This window comes from Stigmatopora argus, chromosome 10 (genome assembly GCF_051989625.1).
Source record: "Stigmatopora argus isolate UIUO_Sarg chromosome 10, RoL_Sarg_1.0, whole genome shotgun sequence".
Taxonomy (NCBI): Eukaryota; Metazoa; Chordata; class Actinopteri; order Syngnathiformes; family Syngnathidae; genus Stigmatopora; species Stigmatopora argus.
In genome coordinates this window covers 16317356-16335951 of record NC_135396.1, presented here as the reverse complement: position 1 = coordinate 16335951, position 18596 = coordinate 16317356, and the positions used below count along the sequence as shown (strand labels likewise).

The 18596-nt window shown below is 43.1% G+C and overlaps 1 protein-coding gene across 2 annotated transcripts in view; it reads right to left on the bottom strand.

The window, feature by feature from the left end:
• Positions 1-18596, bottom strand: part of LOC144083825 (ATP-binding cassette subfamily G member 4-like) — a 33978-nt gene that overhangs the window by 10921 nt on the left and 4461 nt on the right. For both annotated transcript variants that reach the window (XM_077611923.1, XM_077611922.1), the window contains exons 2-5: positions 12407-12651; positions 3602-3719; positions 3349-3481; positions 3180-3230 (exon numbers count right to left, since the gene is read on the bottom strand). In XM_077611923.1, coding sequence (XP_077468049.1) covers positions 3180-3230; positions 3349-3481; positions 3602-3719; positions 12407-12632 — 528 coding nt within the window. In that variant the 5' untranslated portion in view covers positions 12633-12651. The remainder of the gene's footprint in view (positions 1-3179; positions 3231-3348; positions 3482-3601; positions 3720-12406; positions 12652-18596) is intronic.

Genomic DNA, 18596 nt, shown 5'->3' with positions numbered 1-18596 from the left:
AGTGTCATCGGCCGCATGTCTTGGACTCTCGGGTAAAGAGAGGGGCGGAGCTGTCAACCAATCACCACCTGGGGTGAGGTGGCTCCGATGGTGGGGCAGATGCCGGTGCGGCCCAGGAGACCCAACTGTTTTGTGAGGGTCTGCTGGGAATTTCTGGCAGAGTCCCCTATCAGAAAGAGTTTCAATTCCCACCTCCAACAGAGTTTCTCTCATGTCTGGGAAGAGGCAGGGGACATTAAGTCTGAGTGGACCATGTTCTGCACTTCTATTGCTGAGGCGACAGACCTGAGCTGGAGCAGCAAGGTGGTTGGTGTCTGCATTGGCAGCAACCCCAGAACCTGCTGGTGGACACCGCCGGTAAGGGATGCCATCAGGCTGAAAAAGGAGCCCTACCGGGCCCTTTTGGACCATGGGACTCTGGAGGCGGCTGACGGGTACCGGGTGGCCAAGCGGCACGTGGCTCTGGTCGTCTCCGAGGCAAAAACCCGGGCATGGGAGGAGTTCAGTGAGGCCATGGAGAACAACTTCCAGGTGGCTTCAAGGAAATTTTGGTCCACCATCCGACGTCTCAGGAGGGGGAAGCAGGGCACCGTCAACACAGGGTATAGTGGGGATGGGCCGCTGCTGACATCAACTTGGGAGGTTATGAATCGGTGGGCCGAATACTTTGAAGACCTCCCCAATTTCACCGACATGCCTTCCCATGAGGAAGCAGACCCAGGGAACTCTGGGGCGGACTCTCTTATCTCTGGAGTCACCGAGGCCAGTCTACAAGTGCTTTGTGGACCTGGAGAAGGCGTTTGACCGTGTCCCCCGGGAAGTCTTGTGGGGGGACTCCAGGGGTATGGGGTTCCGGAACCCCTGATATGTGGGGTCTGGTCCCTGTATGACCGATGTCAGAGTCTGGTCCACATAGCCATAAGCAGTAAGTCGGACCTGTTTCCAGTGGGGGTTGGACTCCACCAGGGCTGCTCTATGTCACTGATTCTGTTCATAACTTCTATGGACAGAATATCTAGGCACAGCCGTGGCATCGAGAGGGTCCGGTTTGGTGGCCTCAGTATTGCATCCCTGGTTTTTGGAGATGATAATGATCTGTTGGCTTGATTAGGCCATGACCTCCAAATCTCGCTGGAACGATTCGCAACCGAGTGTGAAGCGGTGAGGATGAGAATCAGCACCTCCAAATCTGAGACCATGGTCCTCAGTCAGAAAAAAGTGGCATGCCCTGGTCAAGGATCAGGTCAATCCCCAAGTGGAGGAGTTTAAATATCTTGGGGTCTTGTTCACGAGTGAGGGAAGAATGGAGCGGGAGATCGACAGGCAGATCGGTGTGGCATCTGCATTGATGAGGAGTCTGCACCGGTCCGTTGTGGTGAAGAAGGAGCTGAGCCAAAAGGCAAGGCTCTCTATTTACCGCTCGATATACGTTCCCACCCTCATCTATGGTCACGAGCTTTGGGTTGTGACCTTAAGAACGAGTTCCCGATTACAAGCCGATGAAATAAGTTTCCTCCAGAGGATATCTGGACTATCCCTTAGAGATAAAGTTCGCTTTATTACTGCTGTATTTAGTGATTTAAATTTTTAATTAATACTGTGATCCCACTTCGCGGCTTCAACATTTGCGGTACATTGCGGATTTTATATTAAGTATAAAGTTATACCTTGACATACGAGTGTCCCAACATATGAGAAATTTGAAATAGAAGGACAATTCTGAGCACATTTTTGCCACGAGATACGAGACAAATTTGAGATACGAGTATACGATGCGGCCGCTAGGTAGTCCTTTTCTAGCTGCACAATGATATTTGTGACGAGGGGTAGGGGCTTCTTTTAATATGGATAAAGGAGAAACAGTTAGCGGAATCTGCGAGGACTTCAAAGTAAAGCAAGCAGCTGAGAAAGGGGATATTTCAACGTCTGCCGAAACCTTCAACAAGAGTTGTGGCTGGTTCGATAAGTATAAAAAAATGTACTGGGGATACACTCGTTTGTGAGGTACGGGAAGCAGCTAGATCCGACTCGAAAGCCGCAGGAATATATTATTAGCTTTGCCTCGGTTATTGCACAACAAGGTTAAATCAATTTTTAAGTGTGTATATAGTGAGTAAAGTTTATTTAAGTTAAATTTAAAGTTTATGTTATGTTATGTAGTGTCAAAAAAGTGTAGCGAACCGAACGTGTCAAGTCTATCTCCTCCGTCGTTAGTCACTACTGCCTGTCTCAAAGGTAAGAACTCCATACGATACTGGACACTATAATGTCAGATTTTATTGCAGTTCATAACCACTAGATAGATATTTGTTACTTTGTGAGCATAGGTGGTGGACCAATTAAAAACATTGTAATATCCTATTTTTAGATGCTTTTTTCAGAGGGTGGGAACAAATTAATTTGTATTTAGTTATTTTAAATGGGAAAAAAATTATTTGAGATACGAGTAAATTGACATAGGAGCTCGGTCCCGGAATGCCTTAAGCTCGTATCTCAAGGTATTACTGTATAAAAAAAGTTCCTAAAAAGGTCAAAATTCATGCTGAAATTGCAAATGATAGAGTGGAGATGAAAAATGGTAGAAGTTAGGGCACCGCTTCTTCTTCGGCGCTGAATTGGGTGGCACTCAAGGCGCCAAAGAAGAAGAATTTCACTGCAGACGAATATGATAAAAAGCTGAGTCGGGCGGCATCTTGCCTTCTCCTGTTTTGTTGCGAGTGAATTTCCCATCTTGCACATTATTACTTGAATAAAGACTTCACCGAGCCTATAGGCCCAAAAATATTTAGTATGAGAGCAATAATAGGAGTGATCCTATTTTGCGGTTTTTGATTATCGCGGCTATGTCTGGTCTACATTATGCGTGAAAATCGAGGGATTAGTGTATTTCTGTGTTGGCAACCAACTACTCTTCACGTACTACCAGGAAGATATCATGTTCATGTCAAAATATCACATGTGGCTCATAGTCAAGTGTGGCTTGATTGTCTGAATTTTTATTTATTTATTTTATTTATTCATTCTTTTGTTGATTGTAGAGCATGGTTTATATCAGGTGTGTGTGGGGGTTTGTGGGGGTTTGTGGGTGTGTGTTGGGGGGGTGCTCATGGGGGTGTATAGTCGTTTGCTGTAACATTCTGATTTTACAGTATTCTGGGAACATGTTTTGTCTCATTTACCAGTTTTTTCTTGACATCCATAGACTCACTGAGCTTCAAGTTGGCTGACACCTGTAACAAATGACACAATATATTAAAAGTATGGGGAAGAAAAACATTGCAATTACCAAGAACCCTTTTTTAAATGTATTTTTTATTTTATTTTTAAAATTTATCTATTAACACTTACCATCATGGCTTCCCTTGTTGTGAGATTTGGGAGCAGCATGTCTTGCTGCATGATGTAGCATGACATTTTCCTGAATGACCTCAGGTCCCTGGGTCTCCCATTTACAAGGATCTGACCCTTCATTCCTGTTTGCCTAATCATAATAAATGATATATACATTTTGGATGAAAGGCTCAAGTACATAGCTGATAAACTCTTAGACAGTAAATTACAAGTAAAAGGCTTAGTTTTACTAATATAAAGATTATCTCACTTGTATCCTGCCAATATGTTCATCAAGGTCGACTTTCCAGCACCTGAGGGCCCCATGATTCCCACCAGATCTCGGCTGTAGAATTTTCCAGAGAGGCATTTCAATAAAGCTTTGAATCCTAATAACAGCATTGAAGATAAGAATGATTTTGATTATACTTGATAAATGAGAACAGAAATTTAAAAACTTTCAAATGGTCAAGTTGTGTTAAAAGCCACGGTCAATGACGTAGATTTGTGTAATTTCCTGTTTTATTTTGGTGGGATCATGTCTTTCAGTGCTCACTATGCCAGGCTTACCTCTCATAATCAATGGCGTGTCTACATGTGTAATTAGCCTAGCCCTTACATATCCCTCTGTTTTACTGACTTTTGCCAATGTCTCACTTTGTGTTGGAAGCTGAGCCACATTGATCACCTTTGTTTCATGGTTTTTGAGTTTCTTGTGTGACATGTTAAAGTGTTTAATTTACACCCCATTAACGATCACATGTTGGGGATGTGCAACTAGTTTTAGATTCTCGCAAGAGATGGCGGCGCGCACGGGTGCAGCCGCTCAACGTTCTCCAGTTTGGTGTCGTTCGTTATTTACTAACATCTGCGAGGCAAATTTTTTCTACAATCGCCAGGATTTAATTATTCTCCAAAGGAGATGCAATATATCCATCACAACAGACTACCAACGGACCTACGATATCCCCGAGGACATCTCGAGACCTCTGGGATCTCCGGGGAAAGTCAGCCCACTCAGAGTACGACGGAGGCGGCAAAGGGAAAGAAAGCAAAAGCGTGGATGCCGGGCGGGCCTAGCTGCTAAGCTAAGGCAGCAACCACACCGAGCACCGCTTCCGAGTATCTTCTTGACCAACGCCAGATCCATCACCTACAAAATGGACGATTTGGAACTTCAGCTTGCTACCAACAGCTTTGTCGGGAACTGCAACATTATTCTCATCACAGAAACGTGGCTACACCCGCAAATCCCCGACCCTGCGGTATCGCTGGCTTGCTGAACGCTTTTTCGAAAAGGATCGTTCAAAAGAATTAACAGGCAAAAGCAAAGGAGGGGGACTTTGCGTGTTTGTACACAATGAATGGTGTTGCGACAGTAGGATCATCCACACTAACTGCTCCCCGGATTTAGAGCTCTTGGCAGTACGGTGCAGGCCCTTCTATCTACCTAGGGAGCTAATGGTTATCATTGTAATGGCTGTCTACATCCCACCGAATGCTAACGTTAGCACGGCACTTAGCCTCCTGCTAACGGCTGTAAACAAACAGCAGCTTGACCACCCCGATGGAGTCTTTATTGTCGCTGGTGACTTCAACAAAGCGTGTTTAAAGACTGTTCTGCCAAAGTTTATCCAGTACGTGAAGTGTCACACCAGAGGAGATAAAGCTCTAGACCATGTTTATTCTAATATCAAACATGCTTATAGAGCCACTTCCCTCCCTCACCTGGCTGGATCAGACCATCTCTGCCTGTCCATCACCCCCACATACACTCCACTCCAGAGGCTAACAAGGCCACAAATAAAGATAATAAAAACTTGGCACTGTTTTTCCCGCACCAACTGAGAACTTTTCGAACACCACAACCTCCAGGACTACATGGACACTGTACTTTCCTACATCAAAAATTGCACGGACAACGTCACTGTTAATAAACGGATACAGGTTTTTCCTAACCAAAAACCCTGGATGACCAATGAGACACAGGCACTCATCAAAAGCTGTAACACCGCTTTCAGGTCAGGGGACAAGGTACAATACAGCGCTGCCAGGGAAGAGCTGAAAAGAGGTATTAAAAAGGTCAAGGCAACATATACAAGGAAAATTGAGGAGCACTTCTGTTGGAGTAATCATTATTATAAATGTGTTTGCAATGAATATAAAGCCTTATAATATACATGCTTACTATATTAATCAATATATTTGCTTATTAGGAATAGTAATGCTCATCCTAAATGTGTAACTATATTAAACAATATATATATGTGTTGATCGACAAACGCTTACGCCAAGGTCGCTCTCCAGGACAGCTGGGTCCAGCGAGAGATACAAGTTCGCAAAGACATAAAACAATACACTGAGTCCTTGCTCCGAGGACTGATTACTGGAAGATACGCCTCAACCCTTTCCCCAGATACAAGTTCGCAATGAAGATCTGTGAAGGATGCTTAAATTGTTGTTGATTCAGCGGATGGCTATCAATCAACTCGCATATTGTTTTTCCTTTGTGACGCTTGACATGGAATTGTTTTGTTTCTTGCTTACGCAATTGGATCGATTACTCGCATATTGTTTTAATTTGTGACGCTAGGTTGACGCTAGGTTTGCTTGATTATGGAATTGTTTTGTTTCTTGCTTACGCAATTGGAATCGATAACCTTGTAATTGTTTTGATTTGAGGCCTTAAATGGGCAGGACATAATGCCACTCGTTAGAATAATCTTGTGGGGCGAGCGGCCGGATGTATTCTCTTCTTGCAAGAATTAAATGATGATGTGACTACAGATGCCTTTTTTATTGAAAGCTGAATTGGAAAAACCTAAGGATAAACCTACAATTGGATAAACCTAACAACTTCACAGGAAATAACCCAAAGAAGATGTGTGAATACGACATATTACCAATTACAATAACAATAAAGTCTGTTAACGCAGATGCCTCACTAGCAGAGGGACTGAACCGTTTCTTTGCCCGCTTTGAGACTGACAAATCAGACCCAGTCTCAACACCCCACCACCACCCTGCAGCAGTACACTGAAGTTTCAGGAACATGAAGTGAGACTGGTAATGCGGTCTGTGAACACCAGGAAGGCTGCTGGTGTCAGGAGCGGCACGTTTGTCCCTCCTGGCGTGCAGTCAGGGCAGAGCGGCTGCGGTCAATCTGCTGATTACTTCCTGTTTTGGTATTTAAATAAGAATGAGTCCTAGTATCATTGTCGGATCGTTCCTGCATGCTCCCGTTTTGGTTCCAAGCCTTTGTTGATTTGTAGATCCCTTTTGATTTATTAAAGATGTTGTTTCGAAGCTAATACCTAGTCAAATCCTACTTCCCCGCGCCTGGGTCCGAATCCATTCCCAATCGTGCCACGACGATGCGGCGCAATCGTAACAGCTGGCCCCGACGCAGTACCTGGGAAGGTGCTCAAAGCCTGTGCTGACCAGCTTGCTGGTGTTTTCACAAAAAAATTCAATTGTTCCGTACAACAATCCATCATTCCATCCTGCCTGAAATCTGCCACCATTATCCCTGTCCCTAAAAAGACCACCATTGACAGCCTGAATGATTATAGGCCTGTTGCACTCACGCCTTTGATCATGAAGTGCGCTTGAAAAGTTGGTCGCCCGCCATATCAGGGATACAATCCCTCCCTCAGTTGACCCTCACCAGTTTACCTATAGAGCAAATAGGTCCACTGAGGACGCCATCGCCGTAGCTCTACACACAGCACTGAGCCACCTGGAGCACCATGGAAACTACGTGAGGATGCTTTTCATTGACTATAGCTCAGCCTTCAACACTATAATACCGGACATTCTGGCTGAAAAACTCTCCCATCTTGGACTGTCCTCTTCCATCTGCTGCTGGATTAAGAACTTCTTAACCAACCGACCACAAACTGTTAGACTTGGTCCCCACCTCTCTTCCTCCATTACACTGAGTACTGGCTCCCCTCAAGGCTGTGTACTGAGTCCTCTTCTGTACTCCCTGTACACATACGACTGTACACCAACCCACCAATCTAACTCCATCATCAAATTTGCCGATGACACCACTGTGGTCGGACTCATCTCAGGAGGGGATGAGTCGGCCTACAGAGATGAGGTCAACAAACTGTCTTCGTGGTGCTCGGTTAACAATCTCACACTGAACACCACGAAAACTAAAGAAATAATCCTGGACTTTCGCAAACACAGCACAGATCTGGCCCCACTCTTCATAAATGGAGTATGTGTAGACAGGGTCCAGTCCTTTAAATTCCTGGGGGTCCACGTCACGGATAAGCTCTCCTGGTCTACAAACAACACGGCAGTAGTGAAGAAGGCCCGGAAACGACTCCATTTCCTGAGGGTACTCAGGAGGAACAACTTGGACACTAAGCTTCTGGTAACCTTCTATAGAGCTACTGTGGAGAGCATCCTGGCATACTGCATTACAGTGTGGTATGCTGGAAGCACGGCAGGAGACAAAAAGGCACTGCAGAGAGTGATTAACACTGCCCAGAAGATCGTCGGCTGCTCTCTGCCCTCACTGGAAGACATTGCAAGCCCTCGTTACCTCAGCAGAGCTGGGAACATTGTCGGGGACCCATACCACCCTGGTCACAACCTGTTCCAGCTGCTGCCCTCTGGCAGACGCTACAGGTCTCACAAAGTACGGACAAATAGGCTTAAGGACAGTTTTTTTCCCACAGCCATCAGGACTCTGAACTTGCGGTAGCACGACACACAATCCCTTCTGTGTAATAACTTCGGGGTGAGGTAACATGAAGGACTTTGTGCGGTGATCTGCCTCCTACTGGCTGACTGAAGGTAAGTGAGGAGACAGTGGGTGGTAAGTGATCGTTTTTTTTTCTTTGTTGGCATCTGCGAGGCAAACTTTTTCTGCAGTCGCCGGGATTTGGTTGCGCTCGAGGGGTGATGCGATGTATCCATCACGGCAGAATGCCAACAAGTCTGAGATTATCACTTATTTGGGCCTTTTGCTGGGAAAGCGCACCTTGTGGAGAAGCATGATCGGACGTTTGGTCGCCGGACGTTTGGTCGCCGGACGTTTGGTCGCCGGACGTTTGCTCGCCCGGGTGAATATAATTTTGAGAGCTGGTTTCAACAGTAGATATTTAGATATTAAACTCTCTCTCTCATGAATGTAATTTTGAGAGCTGGTTTCAACAGTAGATATTTAGATATTAAACTCTCTCTCTCATGAATATAATTTTGAGAGCTGGTTTCAACAGTAAACTCTCTGTCATGTTGTGAAACGTCCGGCGAACAAACGTCCAGCGACCAAACGTCCGGGCGACCAAACGTCCGGGCGACCAAACGTCCGGCGACCAAACGTCCGAGTACCGTGGAGAAGCACTACCAATTTCGTCATACGCATCTGGGTATGATGACAATTAGGCTTTTGTCGAGTCAATGGTGATGACAAAGCCTATGTCCGATTATTATTATGTAACATTCAGTACGCTACCTTTGGCCGCCATTACCCTGTATAGAGGGCCACATAACTTTTCCCTTCTCTGATGGGGGGCCGGTGTCAGTTTGTAACAGAAAAAGTGTGACGATCGTAGGGGAGCTTAATTTTTTTAATTGTTTTCCAGAAAGCCACACATAACCAGATAACCCTTTCCAGGTTCTTTACAGAAAAAAGTCAGGAAACATATAATAACACTATTAATGAAATAAAAATAACTAAATAACCCTCTCTGAGTTCTTCACAGAAAAAACAGGAAATAAATAACACTATTTATGAAATAAATAATAACTAAATAACTCTCTCTGGGTTCTTCATAGAAAAAACAGCCATGGAACATTAACTTTCTGTTGTGCCATGCACAATCTTCTCCCTTTGCTCTGAAGTTTATGCACGACACCACAACCGTCATTACAGAATCCCACGTCAACATTTTGCAGCACAGTGCTTGGTGGTGAATTTGGCAGTGGAATCGTAGCGGGGCGGTGAGACCCCTTTTTTCCAACTCCCGGTTCATGCGTCCCATTATTAGACCGCGAGTTTCGGCCACCATGCTAGGAGCCCCGTCAGTCGTGATGCTAGCTAGCTTTGACCAGTCCAGGTCCAACTTCTCGATGGTTTGGCACACTTTGTCAAAAATATCCTCTCCCGTTGTAGTCCCTTTGAGACTTTGGAGGGCTGCCAGATCCTCGCAAATCTCAAAGTTTGCGCTAACTCCACGAATAAAAATGAGCAGTTGCGCTGTGTCTTGCACGTCCGTGCTTTCATCCAGTGCTAATGAAAAAAAGTCAAATTATTTCGTCTTCTGCTGCAGCTGGGCATATACATTACTCCCGATTTCTTCAACGTGTCTGGTCATTGTACTCACCGACAGACTTACGGCATTAAATGCATCTTTCTTCTCGGGACACACCTCCTCCGCGACAGTATCCATACATTTCTTAACAAACTCTCCGTCAGTGAAAGGCTTACCGCTGCTTGCTATCAATTTAGCAACCCAAAAGCTGGCCCGAACGGATGCCTGGTTCTGCTGAGATAGTAGTCCACTTTTTCGCTTTGAGAGTATGTCTGCTCATATTTGGCCTTGCAATCTATCGTACTTGTCTTTGTGACGGGATTCATAGTGTCGGCAAAGATTGTATTCTTTGAATACCGCCACCGTCTCTTGACAAATGAGACAAACAGCCTTTTCTTTGCATTGAACAAAAAAATAATCGTTTTTTCCACTCCAGGTTAAATACCCTGCATTCTGAATCAATTTTTCTCTCACCTAACTTTTTCGCCATTATTCCGTTCTCAAACAGGTTGCAGTTTTGATATGCTTGAATAGTCCGCGATGGTCCCAGGGCTCCGCCCTCACCTGCGATCGTCCAGATGTCTCGGTAACACTGCTCGTGCATGCAACGGTGGACGTGCCCGCATGCATCAAAGGGAAACACTCTCCCCGCGCGTGTTACCAAAGAAGCAATGCGAAGCCCCGCTTCACTGGGATGATTTGTGGGCTCCAAATGTGCCGGCGGGCCGCATCCCCCCCCCCCAAAAAAAAATTAAAAAAAAAAAAAAATCCGATAGCGTCTCTGGTATTGTTCAGAGGGCCGGTCCAAATGTGCCGGCGGGCCGTATCCGGCCCGCGGGCCGTAGTTTGGTGACCCCTGCTGTATAGTGTCGATGACGGTTATAGCAAGGAATTTATGTTATTAATATTTCATTGTTTACCCTGTTGAATAGTTGAGAAGGACTTCTCGAAGTTGTAAAAAGAAAAGATAAAACAAGTTATGACCTTATATTGATCGGGTGTAATTGTACATTATGTTTTGGGTTCTAACATGTTGCTAATATATATATATATATATATATATATATATATATATATATATATATATATGGGTGTAATTGTATATTATGGGTTTTTGTGTTGAAAAAGATATATCATTAAAGTTGGATTGAGGAAGCAACAACGAATCACTATTGTGATTATTTCTCCCTGTGTTTCAAGTGTAAATGCAGGGTGCAACACTTGCCCTGTCCATTTTTTGGGAATAAGGAGTTTTGTGTTGTTTCTGTGAACTAGCCTATGAAAACATTCAGGTCAGTAAACCTATGTTTTTGACCTGCCGCTGGTCTCGCTTGTGCCTTTGAGTCCAGGTTTGTGTTCACCCCATTGTGACAGAACGCACTGGCCATTATAGACTCAGCCGATACTGAAAAGCTAAGAGCTTTTCCTGGTGCCCAAGAGGTCAGGCTGAAGAGGAAGGAAGAACCCCTAAATCCTCTCAGGCAGGCGGTCACACATAAATTGTAGTGGATTATTAATCGCAGCCCCAGCCAAACTATAAAAAACCTGCAACTTATAGTCCAGAAAATTCATTCATTCATTCATTTTCTGAACCGCTTTATCCTCACAAGGGTTTCAGGTGGTGCTGGAGCCTATCCCAGCTGACTCCGGGCCAGTGGCGGGGGACACCCTGAATTGGTGTCCAGCCAATCACAGGGGACAAGGAGATGGACAACCATGCACACTACACACCCATACCTAGAGTGTCCAATCAGCCTACCATGGATGTCTTTGGAATGTGGGAGGAAACCGGAGTACCCGGAGAAAACACACACAGGCCGAGGGAGAACAAGAAAACTCCACACAGGTGGACCGACCGACGTGGATTTGAACCCAGGTCTCCCACTGTTAGGCCGACGTGCTAACCACTCAGCCGCCGGGCCACCTTTATTTTTTTAATTCTAAATAAATAAATAAATAGATCAATTGATCAATCAATCAATCTATCAATAAAACAACCATGATGGTTCTCAGGGGTCCTGGGTGTTCACCCAACCAGTCTACACCGGGTAGCGTATTTGAAGAAAGAATAAAACCAAATGCTAAAAGTTTGTTCAAAAATAATATTAATATAATTACAATATGATAACAATAATTTGGATGACGATGATATTTTCTTCAAACAAAGTTGATTGATTGTATACACAGTCTTCCACGATTGAACTTTGATTCACTTCTATTTAAGGGCCATGGATCAATTAAATATGTTATGTCACTCTTCGGGCGGCTCAGCGGATGAGTGCACATTGACCTCACAGTTCTGGGGTCCTGGGTTCGACCCTAGGTGGATCCCCTTGTGTGGAGTTTACATGGGTTGTGTGGGTTTTCTCCGGGTACTCTGGTTTCCTTCCATATTACAAAAACATGCATGGTAGGCTGGTTGGACACACTAAAGTGCCCCTAGGTATAAGTGGGAGTGTGAATCGTTGTCCGTCTCTTCGTGCCCTGTGATTGGCTTGCCACCAATTCAGGGTGTCCCCCGGCTGGTGCCTGAAGGCTCCAGCACCCCCCACAAACCGTGTAAGGATAAGCTGTTCAGAAAATGAATGAAAGAATGTTACTTGTGACTTAAAGTAAAAAGATAGTTGCTTAACCAATTGAGTTATTGATCCAGATCATTGTTACACCCATAAAAATATTAGTTAAATAATGATGGCTAGACTTGAGATTTTAAATGTACATAAACATTTTAGATAAAATGAAAGAAAGACAAATGGATGACTGAACACGCGTTTTATATGAAAGATGAGTTTAATGTTTATTACCTCTCCTTTGACAGCACGATCCCTCCTGAATGGTGTAAGAGATATCAATGAACTCAAGATCAACAGGTGAGCGTTTTGGTAGATGAGTGAAGCGCTGTGCTTCTGTGATCTGGTTCTCAACCTTCTTCAGCTTCAACATGGAAGCCTCTTGTTTCTGAGTAACTCCATTACATATGATACTGTCGTCCATGGCAATGCTCACACAGTCTAATGCTTTGTTATCCATGCGTGTCCTCTGTGGGGATCTGTAAGTGAGATCATCCAGTGTTACTCAATTACAATATTTCTCTCTCTCTCCATATATATATATATATATATATATATATATATATATATATATATATATATATATATATATATATATATATATATATATATATATATATATATATATCAGTGGCGGGCGGTGCATTTTCTGGTAGCGCCTTCAACGTATCAATCCAACCCTCAAAAACTATTTTATGGCTATAAAACCTCTACTGCAGCTACAACTGCAACACATAAAAAATAATCAATAAATTAATGCACAAAAATGGGGTAAAATCCACTTCCTAGCAGCATTTCATGATTAAATACAAATACTGGAGCTTTTCAGACATTAAAACCAGGCCAGGGGGTGATTTTCCTGGGAAAAGACAGCGATGAACGTCAATGGCGTACGGTTCAACATTGCCCGAAAATGGGGTAAAATCCAGCCGAAAACAGCATTTATTGATTAAATACAAATACTGGAGCTTTTTAGACATCAGAACCGGGCCCGGAGTATCATTTCCCCGGTAAAAAGACAGCGATGAACATCGATACGTCCATACGTTAAATGACAAAAAATGCACTAAAATACTAAAATGAGGTAAAATCCACTTCCTAGCATCATTTATTGATTGAATACAAATACTGGAGCTTTTGAGACATTACAACCAGGCCAGGGGGGTGATTTTTCCCGGGAAAAGACAGCGATGGACGTCAATGGTGAAACGCCAAAAATTAAACTGGGGTAAAATCCACTTCCTAGCAGCATTTTGTGATTAAATACAAACACTGGAGCTTAAATACAAACACTGGAGCTTTTCAGATATCAGAACTTGGCCCACAATTGAAATATTATTTAGGAATATGGCCATATTTTACTCACCAAAAATCCTTTTTACACAATATCCATCCTCCTTTCTTTCTTCCTTCTTTCCTATCACCATCGAAGCTAATGATGAAAGTCGAGCCTGCCCTGTCATATTTCTGGCATAGTCCGTTTTGAAAATGGCTTTAAATCAAAACAACAATATACCATTTGCTTGTGGAGCTAAGTTAGCACACTGAAAGTGCCGCACACACCATATTCCCGGCTGTAACAGGCTAGCTAGCTTCGGAGTTGACCGCCCTTTCTTAATGATGTCCATTTTTTTTTCTGGAAAAGTCCGTCTGGAAAATAGCTTTGTGAGAGAAATCTGCAACAGAATTCATTTGTTTTTGTCACTGTCGGCCATGTGGGTGGAGTTTGCGATCTCTGGCTGCTTTGGCCCGCCTAGTAGCCAATCATAGTTTGTGAAAGCAATGACATGTCCCAGCCAGCAAAATGCTAACGCCTATGAAAAATCATTGTGGGGTTGCCAACTCGAAATCTGATTGGTTAAAAGCAACAGTCTAGTTTAATGCAGCAGAGCCCGCAAGAACTGATTGTGAAGGCTTTGAGGCAGAGCTGATCTGGCAACAAATAATGGCTGAAATGTGATTGGTTAAATGCTTCAATATGAAAACACACATCTGGAAGCAGTGCAACCAGGGGGAAAAGCAATGAAAGGAAGCTAACATACCATTTGGAATAATAAGTATTGATGGACAAAATATAATATGATTCAGATATTTCTTAGGCCAGCAGAGAAGGCCTTGAAGGCCCTGACGGCCCGCCACTGGTATGGAGTTTATATTAAGTGCAACGTATATATATATATATATATATATATATATATATATATATATATATATATATATATATATATATATATAATATATATATATATATATATATATATATATATATATATATATATATATATATATATATATATATATATATATATAAAAATAAATAAATATATGTATACACACAGTCATACCCCTACTTATGAATGCAGGTATGAAATTTTCAGGTGAGGAATTTTTGAATATACAAATGAGTGAATCGAGATACGATAAAGATCCAAGTTACAAAATCCCCCAAAAGTAAATGCATTTCCTTATCCGTTATTTTATTTTGAAAATATTGTCGCGGATGCATTGATTCTCACTTTAGAATAGGGGTGGGCAAACTATTCCACTAAGGCCGCAGTGGGTGCGGGTTATCATTCCAACCCATAGAGAGGGTACCTTTTCACCAATCTGGTGTCCTACAAGTGCAATCAGTCAGTGGATTGCAGTCAGGTGCTTCTAGTTTTCTGCAGAAATCTCATTGGTTAGACTGTCTGTGCTGGATCGATTGGAACAAAAACCTACACCCACAGCGGCCCTCAAGTTTGCCCATCCCTGCTTTAGAACCATCGCTACCCTCTAAATGCGAATGATGACAATCAATATTAAGCACGAAAAACGTGAGTGTAGGCTATGCGTGACGGAGCTGCGTCGCCAATATGAGAGGAGCACCCAGACAAGTTGGCAAGTGGTCGTATGTTATCCTATTGTGAAGACATTTGTCTTTTCCGTAATATTTAGAAGGGGAGACAAAAGCAAACAACCCTACATAGGTTCCTTTTAAAAAGTCCGGCTAGAAGTGAAGGTGGAAGCGAGGCAAAAAGAGCCGAGCCAGAAGGGAAAAGTAAAAAAATTAAAACAGAATTAGAATTAAGTTTAGTGTAAGGTAAGATTAAAACTTAGTTTTAAGTGTGTCTGTATCGTAATCTAAGTTCATTTAATTAAAATTTCTATTCATGTTATGTTACGAACGCGGCAAGTTTTCTCTCCTCTCTCTCTCTCTCTCTCTCTCTCTCTCTCTCTCTCTCTCTCTCTCTCTCTCACTCTCTCACTCTCTCTCCCCTCCGTGCACTCCGTGCACTCTGTGTTGTACTCAATAATGTCTCATTTTAGTATTGAACATCATAACTACTAGATTATTTGTTACTCTGTTAGTATATGGTGAATCAATAAAAATGTGATTTCCATTGTAATATACTTTTTTCATGTTTTATCAGAGGGTGGGAACGAATTAATTTGTATTTTGTTAATTTCTATGGGAAATGTTGATTTGAGATACATTGCCCCTAGGTATAGGTGTGAATGTGCATGGTTGTCCGTGTGATTCAGGGTCTCCTCTGCCTCTGGCCTGGAGTCAGTTGGGATAACCTCCAGCACCCCCCGCATCCCTGATACGAGCTTAATGCGTTCTGGGGCTAAGATCGTATGTCAATTTACTCGTATCTCAAATCAATTTTTCCCCCAGAAATGAACTAAATACAAATTAATTCGTTCCCACCCTCTGATAAAACATGAAAAAAGTATATTATAATGGAAATCACATTTTTATTGATTCACCATCTACTGAAAAACAAACAAAAAAACAGCATCTTAAAATGGAAAAACATCTTTTTATTGGTTTTAATTCTTAAAAATAAGTTTTAATCTTATGTTGCACTTAATATAAACTCCATACCGGTCAACGTATACGTTTTTCCCATATTTTATGCGTTTTTTGATCATGTCAAATTGTGTATGCCGTATACCAACTTTTGTACGGGAATTTTTTTAAAGTATTTTTTTTGTAAAACGAATCTTGTTTTACCCATTTTGGCTCTAATCCGGATCTTCTCGGTCACTGGTAGCAGACGAAAACATCATCGTTGACTGCTAAGATTGTCATGCTTTAGCCATTATATGCGCACGCGCATTCCCCTTTCACACAGCCCGTCAGCAAGCAATGTACCCAGACAGTCAAGCTGTCAGCGTCATACAGCGACATCTACAGAATCTTGAATTTGTTGCATACAAAAGGCGCATTGACTGATTGCTACGTCCACTTTGGGTAAAATTTTAGACTTTTAAGTGCGCCCTATGATAGTAAATATTTGCCTAGTTGCATTTGTACGGTTTATCATCGCTTAATAAGGGGGAATTGCAATCAATAATAAGGGGAGCAATTGGCCGACATTGACAGATATGTAAACTCATTAGCTGCCCTTGACATCAATTGACCTCCAATCTTTTTTGCTTGATAGGGTTGGCAGCAATGATCGCAGTCAAATTGTATTGAATGTCTATCGCCATCACTGGCATTTAGACATTATTCAATGTCAGCTTTCCAAGTTCAAGGGCCAATAAAAACTGGGCAGCGGGCTGGAGTTGGCCTGCAGGCCGAAGTTTGGGCACCTCTGGTATAAGCCTTTCCAAAGTCTGAGGTGGTACAGTAATCTGTCCTCTTTGAGGCAGTGGTCTCATCTGATCTTTCGTGGCTGTTCTTAATCCTGTTAAGGATTAAAATTAACTTTCTTTTCCAGTCTTGATCTGTGGGGAATCTGTGGGAAGGGGGGCTACAGTTACTTGCGTGGGAAAACGTTGCAGGCTCATGGTTGATACTGGGTCAAGCTAATGTATGGCAAATGAGTAATCTCTCATTTGCCTTCCACTTCACAGTTAGGTGTGTATTCATTTCAGTGACAGAATGGACATGGAGGTCTGAACTTTTTCTTTTAGGGAACACATGCTTTGAATGAAAAAAGGCCAGGGAAAAGACACACCAACATGTCACGAGTCAACTTGCATGGTCCCCTAGACATGAGGCTCGGTCAACGAGTGGAAGAACTCAATGGCCCATGGTCACACCACCTCAGCTCTGCTTCAAATTAAAACACATTTGGTTTGATTTTCAATATTTTTAATCTAATGCTCATATTTTGGGAAATAATTTTAAAATGCAAAAAGTTCCCATTCTGGTCTTATTTTGATTTTGATTTAAAATTGAAATCGCATTAAATGAATGCTAAGTGCACTGGTAAACAACATTCTGTATTAATGGAATTTGCGGATGTATAAAGAAAGTTCTAACATACAGGGACTGCAGAATTATTAGGCAAATGAGTATTTAAAGCACATATCCTCTTTATGCACATTGTTTTACTCCAAGCTGTATCGGCGGATTGGTGTGGTTTCTGCAGTGATGTGAAAACTGCACCGGTCCGAAGAAGGACCTGAGCCGAAAGATAAAGCTCTATATTTATCAGTCGATCTATGTTCCCATCCTCTTTTATGGACACGAGGTGTGAGTCATGACTGAAAGAACAAGATCTTGGATACAAACGACTGAAATGAGTTTCCTCCACAGGGTGTCTGGACTCTCCCTTAGAGATAAGGTGAGAAGCCCGGTCATCCGAGAGTGGATCAGAATCGAGCCGCGGCTTTTCAGAATCGACAGATGAGTTGGTTTGGTTGGCTCAGGCATCTGATTAGGATGCCTCCTAGACACCTCCCAGGTGAGCCCCACCAGAAGAGGTCATGGGGCCGACACAGGGCACACTGGGTACTATGTCAGGGGATGCTGGATGAAGTGGCGGGGGAGAAGGAAGTCTGGGCTTCCCTGCTGATGATGCTGCCCCCGCCATCTGACCTCGGAAGAGCGGAAGATGAAGATTAAGAACATAAATATTTTTTCCTTCTGCTCTCGCAAGTAAAACTCGAGCATCAAACATTTTTTCAGAAGCAATCAGATTTGCAGTGAGGCGCCATTTTGTTTTTCTTTCCACTTCCTTTTCCTTGTGAAGCTCAGGTTGAAAACATCCCAAGAACCTTTGTTGTTTCTTTGTGGCCCAAGTTTCTCATTTCAGTTTGTTCCCAGTTTGTCCCGGTGTACAAGTTGTTAGAGCGTCAGCTTCACAGTTCTGGGGTCGAGAATTCAATCCCAGGCGGGTCGTCACTGTGCGGAGTTTGCATGTTCTCCCCGGGCTTGTGTGTTTTTTCTTGAATTAAAGCTGATCTCGGCGGCCCGGCAGCGTGGGTTTTCTCCGGGTACTCTGGTTTCTTCCCACATTCCAAAGACATGCATGGTAGGCTGGTTGGACACTCTAAATTACCTTTAGGTATGAGTGTGAGTGTGAAAGGTTGTCCGTCTCCTCGTGCCCTGCAATTGGCTGGCCGCAAAGCGATTCAGAAAAAGAATGAAAGCTGACCTCGCGCGAACTGGGCAAATTCTTCCATGTGCAGGGTGGTTGTATGA